At 42.2% G+C, this 12791-nt stretch overlaps 1 protein-coding gene across 2 annotated transcripts in view; it reads left to right on the forward strand.

The window, feature by feature from the left end:
• The first annotated feature begins 1351 nt into the window (after positions 1 to 1351).
• ABHD12 (abhydrolase domain containing 12, lysophospholipase) overlaps positions 1352 to 12791 on the forward strand; it is a 31329-nt gene continuing 19889 nt past the window's right edge. The window contains exon 1 of one of the 2 annotated variants that reach the window (XM_053383544.1): positions 1352 to 1696. In XM_053383544.1, coding sequence (XP_053239519.1) covers positions 1503 to 1696 — 194 coding nt within the window. In that variant the 5' untranslated portion in view covers positions 1352 to 1502. Of the gene's footprint in view, positions 1697 to 1863; positions 2206 to 12791 lie in introns of those variants that run through there. The other variant, XM_053383545.1, reaches the window with a different exon arrangement.

Consider the following 12791-nt stretch of genomic DNA (forward strand, 5'->3'; position numbering starts at 1 on the left):
CCAGTGTGGCCCAGCACTTAGGTTACTCAGGCCAGCTTGATGGGTTGCACATGGCTTGTGTCCATGGTGGAGATGAAGGCAGGAGACTTACAGATAAAAATGAAAACTGCTAAAAACATAGAAAAAAAATTGAAAAAAACAAACACTGATAGAAATAAAACCATATACATATATAAAAGCTAGAAAAAGCATACAAATAATTACAAAAAAACAAAACAAAACACCAACCAACCCAGTCAGTTCCCAAAAGCCTGTTGGGACAAGAAAGTATTCACCTGCCAACAGAAGGACAACAAGGAGACAGCCAGATACAGATAAAGATGCAGCCAAACACACTGGGATAGCTCAGCAGGGCATGAGACTCTTAATTTAAAGGTCCTGGGTTTTCTTCAGGAACAAGTGAAGATCTACATTGGGAGCAGGGGAGAATCAAATCAACTTTACCCAGCTGTTGAAGTGGGAATCAAAAACCATTGCAGCAGGGAAGGAGCCTAAATTATGCTGTGTGGGTGCAGAGACCAGAAGGCAGCCTCCCTAGGTGTAGGAGGGCATTTCCTCCCTAGGGGTAGGAGGAGACCAGCAGTGCCTCTTATTTGCTGAGAGACTTGATGTAGAGGCAACACTGAAGTGGGGTTGCTGAGGTGGTGACAGATCCAGACTCCAAGGAGCATGTCACCCACAGCCACTGCTGCTGCAGAAGCCACAGTGGTGAGCAATGTATCCCTTAGAGGCTGGATCTGCTGCTGCTGTGGATCCTGCTGCCTGTGGCGGTCACTTCACCTTGTCATAGGTGCTGAGCGCTGTGCAAAAAGCAAAAGCCCTTGAATGCAGGTTAAAGAGCATTTAATAACAGGAACATAGGAATCATGCTGCTGGAATTTTGGAGGCAACTTAGCTATTACTAGAGATTTGGAAAATATGACCTTGCATTCAAGTTTTTATAAAGAGCATCTGTCCGCAGCATGTTTTCAGAGTGTAGCCTCTAACATGTAGATGACTGACTACAGGTCCAAAAAACATAATATAATTTAATATAGTAATATAATATAATATAATAATACCGCAATGTCGGATGGGAAGCCTAGAGTTCAGCCTGCCAGCTTGTGACTTCGCGGTTGCCCTCATTCAAAATGGCCGGGGCAGAGTGGGGCGGGGAAGAGGAAAAGGCGTTTGCAAACACTGTACTGTACTCAGATATGTCTGAGGGCATCCGACGACGCGGGAGCCATATTTTTTGTGAGCAAAACAATACCATGTTTTTAAATAAAAGCGAGGGCAGGAGGCAGTCACGTTGTTTGCCCTTCCCTGTGACGTAACCGCGTAGGGAGGTCAGGTGGGCCGAAGCCGCCTCTGATTGGTGGCGCCGGAGAGGCGCCGCTAGTCTTTCGGTTGCTGGGCTGTGGTTGGCATAATGTAGGGGAAGCCAGCGTCGGTTTCGGGACGGAGGCGTCTTCTCTCGAGCGGCTTGAGCTGGCACCGCCCGCGCGTTTCGCACCGCCGGCATGAGAAAGCGGAACGAGTCCGTCACCTTGGAGCATGAGCGCTTCGCCTCCTCAGCTCCGGCAGCGGCTGCCGCGTCTTCCTCCTCCTGCTCCTCCCAGCAGCCGGATAAGGGCTTCAGCTTGAGACCGAGCCTGCGCCTGCCTGGTAGCTCCCGGCCCGCCGCCGACTCTGGCATGAAGCGAACGCTCGGCAGGTGAGGCGACCCCCCCCCACCGGCCCTCGTCGCTATGGCAACCCCTCCATCTTCTCTTCAACCGCCAGCCCGGCCTCGGCCTTCCCCGTTTCCATGGCAACGGGCGGCCCGCTCGACGTCGCCTAGCCTTCTGACCCTTTCAACCGCCGCCTCTTCTCTCCCCCCCCTCCAAGAAAAACCCTCACACGGGGGCCTGGCATTACTATGGCAACCCTCCTGAGCCCCGCCGCCAGCCGTCATAGCCCCGAGCGATTCATACTGGAATGCCCTTGGCTGTTTTCTTCTCCGTCCGCCTTTTTGTTCTAGGTTACGGGAGTGGGGGGGGGAGGTGGCGAAGGCGGCCCTTGCGACGGAATGAGCCCCTGCCTGAAGGGGCTGTCTGGTTTGCTAGTGAAAGGGTCGGAGGCCTTCGCTGCTGGGTGTTCCCTCCCCTATTGCTGCAATGGGTTCACCGAGTGCGGCTGCGGGCCAAGAAGAGGAGGGTGTGTTAGAGCCGGACGGCGATTCAGGTTTGCGGAGGATGGATGTTTTCGTGGGGTGGGGGTGGTGGGGTTCGATATGGCTTTGAAAAACACAGCTTGGAGATGTTTTAGTCGACCTCGAATGGTGTTTGTCTTTAGCTATAAGCATTTTGCTTCGCTGCAAAATGGGTTATCGGTTACAAACCTTTTATGAATGAACTACTGTATCTTCACCCCCCCCCGAAAAATATTGAAAACTATGTGCCCTTGACCCAATGGTAGGATAGAGGGAGGTTTTCCTTTCTCCCTCCCCCTCCTCCTTGCATCCTGACTCAGCTTGTCAACAACACATATTTTAAAACGCACACAATCATTTTTCTTTTCCCGTTCCGTATTTGCAAAGTGCAAAGTGTTAGAGAATAGTAAATGATGGGGGTGAGGGTGGTCAGAGACTGATGAATGAGTGGAGTACCAGTCAGCTAGCAGCAGAGGAAGAGATTAAATGAGAAAATGCTTGCCTGTTATACTGCTGGAAAGGGACTTTGCCTTTGTACACATTAACAGTTTAAAAGACAATACAGTGGTACCTTGGGTTACATACGCTTCAGGTCACAGGCACTTCAGGTTACAGACTCCACTGACCCAGAAATATTACCCCGGGTTAAGAACTTTGCTTCAGGATGAGAACAGAAATTGTGCTCTGGCGGTGCGGCAGCAGCGGGAGGCCCCATTAGCTAAAGTGGTGCTTCAGGTTAAGAATGGACCTCCAGAACGAATTAAGTTCTTAACCCGAGGTACCACTGTTTATATAATCTGTGCTGCTGCTCTTTGTCACCTTTATTAAAGGGGTGGAGGTGCTGGAGGTCTGCACACTATGAGACCTTCCTATTAATCCCATGCATGTTTATTTGGTAGAAAGTCTTATTGTGGTTAGGAGGGACAAGGGACTAGGGCTTGCCAATCAGACAAGTGCTAGTAGATAAATAGGTACCGCTCCTGCCGGAAGGTAAACAGCATTTCCGTGCGCTGCTCTGGTTCTCCAGAAGCGGCTTAGTCATGCTGGCCACATGACCCGGAAGCTGTACGCCGGCTCCCTCGGCCAATAAAGCGAGATGAGCGCTGCAACCCCAGAGACGTCCGCGACTGGACCTAATGGTCTGGGGTCCCTTTACCTTTACCTTATTGTGGTTGCTGGGGCTTGCTGCAAGTAATTAGGCATGGTGAATTCACAGCTGTGATCACTGACCTTCCAAGCCTTCAAATCTCAAGTAACCATTAATCAATAATCTCTGACGGTAGATTTAAAGTAAAAAAAGATTAATTAAATCTCAAATAATATAAAATGTAAGATGTCCTCTGAGCATGCCCTATTTTAGTTTCAGTCCTCAGCGGAATCTCTGGCGCCACCAGAGTGTACATTAGTTTGAAGATGTTGCCTCACAAACCCCATGCATGGGAGTAGTTGTAGTTAAATAATAATATAGCTGTCTCCACAATCCTGTTTATTCTGCATCCCACACACTCCCACTGCTGTTTGGGAAGCAGTGTACACACATTAGCCACAATCCACATCTATTCTGTTGTTTCTTATGTAAAACTATGTTTTGAGTTATTTCCCCCCAAACCAGCTTTGATCTGGATTGAGAAAAATAATGATCTAGCTATGTTTTATGTTGCTAATGTGTACAAAGCCAAAGCCCCTGTTCAGCATCATATTAGCAAATGTTTTCTCATTTCATCTTTTCCTCTGCAGCTAGCTGACTAGTCCTCTCTACACTGTCATCAGTTTTTGACCACCTCTTCCCTGCACTTTATACACACTGCAATTTATAAGTGCTCTAGAACTTGGTGGTGATTATCTTTGTTTTTAATTCTAACAGCAACCTGTGAACAAGGTTAGTCTGGTTGGTCAGGCCAGGTAGCAAACTTCAGAGTTTAGCAAGGAATGAGCCTGGGTGCCTGCATGTCAGATCCAGGACTTCATCACAATTGATCTCTATCAAATAAATGTGTGTGGGGAAATCCAAGAATTTCTCTCACAAAGATCACTTCTCAACAAATGAAATTATCACTCAATAAGCACTTGAAGAACATAGGGTGCAATCCACTGCATGTTTACTTGGAAGTAAGCAGCACTGAGTTCAACAGAACCTACTCCTCAGTCACATAGGATTATAAACTTCATACATGTACAAAAGAGTCATAATCTGTAGAGGAGTCGTTTTTCTGGGATCCACCAGTGGCAGGTGCACAATATGTGGTGATGCACAGAAGGGCCTAATCTGTTGGTACCCTGATTGTGGAGTGTCTTTCCAGTGAAATAATTCCTGGTGCCAACACATTTAGCATTTTTCTACCTACTAAAGAGTCTCATGTTTGCATTTGTAGGTCATTAGAGTATGTGTTGAATGGACAGGTTAAGCTTTAATTTTGTATTTTTAGCATTTCTTGTGGTTGTGTTGATTTGTAGTTTTTATTATTTTAATTTGTAGTTTTTAGTATTTTAAATTGGTCTTGTGAATGTTCTTACCCTTTCATCATTTTTATGAAGCATGGGTTAAAAGTGCCTTTAATAACTGACAATTTCAGAGCTGTTTCAGGACAGTTCTCTCAGGCTTCTTTTACGTTTATCAAGTTGTCCTAAGGTTTCTTTGCTTCTGGTATGAATGTAATTCATTATGCTGTTGTAAATTTTCTGTTTCAATTCCTCTTTGAGTTCAGGCATTGTTAACAATAAGTACTTAAAGCAGAAACACCATAAATATTTCATTTATTTAAAATATTTATAATACTACCTTTGCTAAATAAAAACAAGATTTAAATATTCCCTCAAAGTTTTCCCTTTCTGGATTTTTAATTTTGAGACCAGTTTATTTCAACTTGATTTTGAAATTGTTTGGTGAACCTTTCCTGCTTCTATAAATTGGTGCACAGGCTTATGTGTAATCCTGAAAAGTGAATATAGTTTTGCCTCACTTAGTCCATGGAAGACATCTTGGAGCTTTCCCTGTGCAATAAGATAGTATTCTTTAAAATGAGTGGAGGTTCAACCATTTTTAAAATCTAGATATATATAAATTGCTTTGTCAGAGTCAATCCATTAGTCCACCAATGTCTACTCTTAAAAGCAGTGTCAGAATTCTCTTTCAGAGATGTTTTCTGTGGAACTGTAACAGGAAATGGAATCTGGGCTTTAAAATGTTTGTGAAGCATGTGCTTCACATGCTTCGGTAAATCAGTAAAGTCTTGGGAGAGTTTTCTACTGGAGATATAAATTGTTTTGGTTATTTTACATTTCCTTTGTACCATTGAGCTTTCTATACCTTACTTGCCAATCAACCTTGTTAAACTATCTTACTTTTGAGTCTCGTTATCTCAGTCTGACACTGATCAGAGTTTGGCATCAGTATAAATAATGGGGTGGTTTGGATGTAATGCTAAACCATAGTTTAGTGTTACGAGAAAAAGCCACAAAGAACCTTAGACTTGTTTGCTCTTTCCTCTTCCTCTGGTGTATCTATGAGGATGACATCCTAAAACCTCTTGTGTTATTTGAACCCAAATAAACTGGTTCAAAAAGCTAGCGCCAAACTGTAATTTATGAAGCTTGCTTATTTCAACCTGCCATAGTTAAAATTAGCCACCATTTAGGGTTTGGGCAACACACTGAACTGCTGGTTAATCTAAAAAGGAAGCAGAAGATTCTGATCTTGAAACCATACTGGAGGAGGAGAAGAGAGTACTGTCCCAAGACTCATTGAAGCTTGTTCTCTGAACGCAAAACCATTATTTAGTTTTGTGTAGACACAGCCATTAAGTAGCTTGAATTGTCTCTGTACTTAGCCTTCTATAGCTTACTTGTGTGTACTTTTTCATTGTCTGACAGTGACGTACAGAGGGCATTAAAAAAAAATACATATGTGATCTTTTTCATGCAGTCTATAGTGGAAAACTTTCTTAAGAAGTCCAGTACTCATATCATAGCTGAACCTGCTGCTGGAAAAACAAATGTATAAACAAATGCATGCGTAGTGTTAGGATTACTGAATGAATGACTTTGAAATCAACCACAGGAATGATCTGGCACAGTATTTTATATCTTGTAAAAATCAAGTTTCAAAGTCCTTCAATATGCTGCTGCTGTTTGCCCTCAAGCCTTTCCACCTCCTCTTCGTAGGCTACTTGTTAACTGCATATTTTTCTAAGAAACTTGGGGTTTCCTGTGCTTCTGTGAGGACTATTTTTCTGTGTCCCCCCCCCCTTGCTGTAATGTAGGAGAGGAGGAAAATATGTTTGGTACTGAGGACCATACCTGGAATAATATACTATGTCGAGCACAGCTTTGTATGCATTACTTGTAGCTAACTTCTGCAATTTACAAAAATCTTATCAACTTGATGATGACAAACTACAATTGGCAGAGGTGTTGCTTCTTACAATATTTTATTTAGATATTTTCCTCATATGAGAAACTTGAGCCAGCCTTTTTGAAAAATCAGCAGGCTCTTAAATCATTAGCTACAAAAACCATGGACTTTTAATCATTCCAGTTGCCTTCATATCCTTTAGTATGTTTTGCTGTCACATTTTTAATTTCCCAGTCATGAAGACTGGATACTTACTATGAAATCAGTAAATTACATTCTACAAGGTCCTTTGTATCATGTAGATGCATCAGTTATGTATGTAGCTTGTTTTTGGTCATGTCTTTTGTTTACTTTGTCCTCCAAAAATATACTGTTAACGTGTTCATGTAGCTGGCAATACAGCTTGATCAGCTTTATAGTTCAGAGTGAAATAAAGGAAGCAAATTTGATATGCTTGAGATGAGGTTACAGTAAGCCCTATTTATTTTATTACTTTAGGGGGTCAGAATAAAACTTGTTTCTATGATATAGATGGAGTTTTTCCCCCCAACTGACACTGTGAGGGTGTGTATATATCTGTTTTTCAATATTTCTTTGTTTCTATGTATTGGCAGGCTTTGTTATAGCGTTTTGTATTCTGAGTGTTCCTTTTTTTACTACGTTTCTTGACCACACATGAACATGTTGTGTACTGTGTCTGGAAGTGGGTTTTTTCCCTCCAAAATCTCTGTGTTACTTATAGGACATTATCATCATCATCATCCTAAAAAAATCAAGCTTTTAAATTATATTGTTGCAGTTAAGATACTGATTGCCAAGGGAACTTCATGAGCATTCCTAGCTAGGCAAATGAGAGGGCCATCGCACTCCTATCCTCTGCAATCCAAACTTAATCTCCTACTTTCTAAAATGGTTCAGTCTGTCTTAGTCATAAATTCTTTCAAATCCTTCTTTGAAATTTACCTTTATCTGCAAAGCCTTTTCATAACCCTTATTTCTCCCCCCCCCCCAAATGAAACCCAAGTATGTCTAACTTCATCTACATCTATTTATGTTTTACTACCCTGGCCTCTCATTCTCCTCTCTTTGTTTTTCCCTTGGGAGTTCCTTGAGAGGCCCTACTTTTTGCTTATGTTGTTCTGTAAATTGTCGTCTGTAGCAATAACACTAATATTTTTGTTTACATGCAGTTAAGAAATGCCCAAACGTTACTTTGTTTTATTATTTCTACATGGTTTACATGCAATTAAGAAAATCTAGATGCTAAGTCTTCATTTTGCACTGTTTTGACTTGTGGACACACAAAGACGAGACAACAAAGTCCTTTGGCTGCTGAAGATGAGCCAAAAGGAAAAATAAATCTTAAACTATTCCCTACAGTCTCTGTTTCTCCATCCCCAAAGTGTCATAGTTGCTACCACCATTGGGAGTAATTATTCAGTGTTTGTGCAAAGGGCTTTAAATAGCTAAAGCAATTGTTGTTTGGAACAGAGACAATAGGTGTCTTGCAGGGCAGCATGCTTTGCGTGTAGGAGTTCGCAGGTTCAATCCCTAGTATCAAGGCTGATGGAAACACTTATGTACAAAAGCACAGGGGAGCCCAATTCCTCCTTCACTTATGATCTTTTAGCAGCAAAAGTGGGCCAACTTCATTCCCCAAAGGGATCTTTGGGGTCAGAAATTGGATTTTAAGGGCGCATACCCTGTTTGGGCCAGAAAGTGGTAATGGGGGAGTCAGCTGTTCTTCATCAAAGCCCACTTTGGCATCTCAGATGCATTTTGGTAATGCGTAAAGGTAAAGAGACCATTAGATCCAGCCACAGACGACTCTGGGGTTGCAGCGCTCGTCTCGCTTTATCGGCCGAGGGAGCCAGCGTACAGCTTCCAGGTCATGTGGCCAGCATGACTAAGCCGCTTCTGGCGAACCAGAACAGCGCACGAAAACACCATTTACCTTCCCGCAGGAGTGGTACCTATTTATCTATGTGATAGGAATTTTATGGTCTTAGATATATGGCAATGTTCATAACCACACGTACATAGGACAGCACAGGAAAGCCAACCTGGAACCATTTTGATTCCTAAACTGAGCAAATGTTTCTCTGCATGGTCAAAATGGAAAAGCCTCCCCATTGTCTCTTCCTTCACAAATCCTGTCTTAATCTGTGTTTGAATAAGGGTGTGAGCCTTATCATTACAAAAGACTGCCCAGGCTCCCCAAGAAATCCAATCAAGTAACCTGCCAGACAGGAAATAAACAAAGCGACAGGAGAAAACAACATGCAAATGTTCTGTTTTAGACCGCCTTATCTGAGGGGTGGTCTTAGGTTACACCCCTTCTGTGATGAATGCATAATGTTTCTGGGGGTGGTCTTGATCTAGAGGATGGGAATTTCAAAAGTCTTTATAAGCCCTTGCACAGCATTTTTGGGGGTCCTCCTCCTCTCCTGCGTGTGAGGGGAGTACCCTGTTGCAACAGATCAATAAAGATCAAGCTTACTAGCTGCTTTGCTTCTCAATATTCTCTGGTTGGCCTCTGTTATTTTCTCCTACCAATAGGGAACCTATGTAAGGACTCTATATGGGCTCTTGGATACCGCATAAGGGAAAAGGGCATATTTTTATTTACAACATCTACTTGCACTTTGACGTGCTTTCGAACTGCTAGGTTGGCAGGAGCTGGGACCGAGCAACAGGAGCTCACCCCATGGTTCCCCGTCCCCCATTGCTTGGAGCCAATTCTTAGGTTCCTCTGGGGCCAAAGCTTAGGCAGAGAACTGTTAAAATGGCTGGCACCCTTTCTCTTTTAGGTCATACTGACTAATATAGGTGTTTGTGGACTAGTATGTGTTACAGGCTGGTTTGCCCTAAAGGTGTCCTTTAGGTCTTACGTTCTCTGTGCTTTTGGCAGATTGGCATGCCTGACTGCTGATCTATAAGAGATGGCTTATCTGTCTGGCACAAGACCAAGGTTTAGGTCTGAGTCACAAGGCAAAAGGTTGATTATTAGCTATGAAATAAGATTCAAATCATAATTGGGAGTGGGTGTTAAATACTAGAAGGTAATGATAGTTGATGAAGCTGTAGGATGAGTCAGTCAAAGTCTAGGACTCAGTAACCTGGAAACTGGGGTCAGAGGGAGGTGTACAACAGACAGTCTGGTTCATCTCGGGCTAGAGTCCAATGACAAATAGAAATTATTATGAATACACAACCAGGTCCTTTTATATAATTGCCTATGGAGCTCTGGTTCTTGTCTCACCTCTTTATTACTTCATGGAGCCAGTGGAAGATTGTGAGAGATTAGGGTGATGGTGATGGCTGACTTACCGGTAGGTTAGGCAGTTCTCATCTCAGTAGTGAGAAATCTTTTTGCCACCATTTGGGTTGTGCCCTCAGAAAAGAAACAAATAATAATTGAATAGGAATAGTGTATGTTTGTGTGTGTAGTTGTGATGCTGCAGAGCATGTGCTTAACACGCTATTTTAAATTCTGCCTGATCTGAATATATACATATAAAGTTGATTTATACTGACTTCCATTCCGTAACACTATGTATTCTCTCTGGCAGCAGTTCTCGCAATATGGAAACACTTAACTGGAAAAGCAAGTGAGAGTCTATATACAAAGGAGTTTGCTTTGCACTGCTGAGCTATGACTTTAAGCATAGTTTAAGGGTAAAATGCTGTGTTGTAAACTAATAGTGAGTACGAACTCCTGGTTTATTCAGAATCTGTATACTGTATTTACTTTGTTATTAACAATGCCTAATAGATTTGACATTCAGTAGTCTCTTAGGACGAGTAATTCACCTGTGTTTGTGTGCAAGAGAGAATCTTCATTATATGAATTAATTGCTCTAAAATGTACAGCAGGTGTGGTGGGGGACCAATGTATTTCCTCAGTTATGGACTACATGAGAGTCAATAAACTGAAACTCAATTCAGCTAAGACTGAGACACTGTTAGTGGGTGGTTTCCGAGACTGGGTGGATGGGAGGTAGACTCATGGTACCATAGATCTGTAGAGTTGGAATGGTCCCTGAGGGTCATCTAGTTCAACCCCCCTACCATGCAGGAATCTCAACTAAAGCATCCATGACAGATGGCCATCCAGCTTCTGCTTAAAAACCTCCAAGGAAGGATAGACTACAACTTCCTGAGGGAGTCCGTTTCATTGTTAAACAGCTCTTATGGTCAGAAAGTTCTTCCTGATGTTTAGTCAGTATCTCCTTTCTTGTAAACTTGAAGCCATTGGTTTGGGTCCTACCCTCCAGTTCCCTGTTCTTGATGGGGTTACAGTCGTTCTGAAAGAGCAGATACATAGCTTAGAGGTACTCCTGGAGCCATCCCTGTTGCTTGAGGCTCAGGTGCTCTCTGTGCCTTGGTGTTCCTTTCATCAGTTTTAGCTGGTGGTCCAGCTACATCCCTATCTGGACAGGGATAGCCTGACTTCTGTTTATGCTCTGGTAACCTTTAGGTCGGATTACTGCAATAACTTACATAAGGTGATGCCTTTGAACGCGATTTGCAAACTGCAGTTGGTGCAGAATTTGGTGGGCAGGTTGCTCACCAGAGCAAGATGGTCAGAGCACATAACACCAATCCTAGCCTGACTACATTGGCTACCAATTAGTTTCTGGGCCCAATTTAATGTGCTGATTTTGACCTATAAAGCCTCATGTGGTTCAGGACCCCAATACCTCAAAGACTGCCTTTCCCCATATGAACTGACCCAGGCCTTGCAGTCATCATCTGAGGTCCTTCTTTGTGTGCCCCTTTGAGAGGTTTGGAGGGTGGCAACACAAGAAAATGCCTTTTCTGTGGTGGTTCCTCTCTTGTGCAATGAATAAGGAGGCTTACCTGGCACCATCATGACATAGCTTTAGGCATCAGGAAAAAGCATTTATTTTTATCCAGTGCCTTGGCTCTTAATTATCTGTAGCATCCTTGTGTAGGTGGGATGTTTTAATAATGTCTTTTAAAAATAGGATTATCTTTTAGATTTTTCTTTGGGGTTTTTTTATGCTGGTGTTAATGTATGTGTGTGTTATGTATTGTAAGTTACTTTGAGTTACCTTAGTAAAAAAGTGACCAATAAATATAGCTTATAGAGACTAAAGGTAACGGAGTCATAAGATGTAATTGCAGAATAACCCCAAATCCTGCTAAGTCAGTATTTTTTACAACCGGCAGACTGCAACAATAAGGGAAGTATAGCATGTGCATTATAGATTGCATTCTTGGTGGACACATTAACTTTTACAATAGGTTGAAAAATATTTCAAAGATTGAATTACTGAGAAGCCTTTTTGCCCCTATTTCCACATTTTTGCACTAAATTGAAAGTTATCTTTATCTTGAGCCTCTATCACAGAAGCAGCTTGTAAACGAAAACCTATTTCTAGCTGGTTTTGTACTAAAGCAGAAATGTCTGCAAATACTTAATAGAAGCATGAGCCCTTATCTGCAAACTGCTTGAGCAACAAAGCTGCGATGGTAGTCATATGACTGTGACTGGTTTCTCTTCCTGTTTTTCCCCATTCTCCTCCTTTGTGAATTATTCCAATTGTTACATAGAATGCAATTGTTTTTTTTAAAAAAGCTAACTTTTCAGTAAGTGAATTTGTCTCATGACTGTGCTCTTAATAATTTAGCTTGGGCAAATCTAAAATAAGCCAGTTTTTAAAACTTTTTCCAACTGTTGCACAATCAGAAAAGGAACTGTTTGCTCTATTGCAGTACTTTTCTCCAGGGGAAAATTGATTAAGATCTGATGCCCTCTTCTGTTTAAAAAGTTCTATGAAAGAGACTTCAGTCATACTCTCTGTTCATGATAGTAATAGTAGTAGTAGTAGTAGTAGTAGTAGTAATAATAATAATAATAATAATAATTAATAATAATAAAAACCCAGCAACATCATAGTAGTGGTTCTGGTTATTGATGAACAATGATACGGAATCTGTCCTAGATCCATTTTTAAACAGGTACTGCCCTGATAATTTGGTAAATATGTTGCATTAATGGTTACTGCTTGCAATAATTAGATGAGGCAGCTCAGAAAAAGGTTTCTGTGGGTGAAGGGAAGAAGAAGCTGCCAGAGCATCTGCTTACTCATGAGTAGTCCAACCTGCAATTAAAGTAAATGGACTGCAGTTGGGGAAGGTGTGGGTTACCGGTATATAAAGGAATTTTGGAAGGGGGAGAGGAAGAGAAGCCAGGAAGGTTGTTTTTTAAGAAAGCAGAAGTCTGGTGAGGAAGGTAAT

This window comes from Podarcis raffonei, chromosome 3 (assembly GCF_027172205.1).
Source record: "Podarcis raffonei isolate rPodRaf1 chromosome 3, rPodRaf1.pri, whole genome shotgun sequence".
Classification (NCBI taxonomy): domain Eukaryota; kingdom Metazoa; phylum Chordata; class Lepidosauria; order Squamata; family Lacertidae; genus Podarcis; species Podarcis raffonei.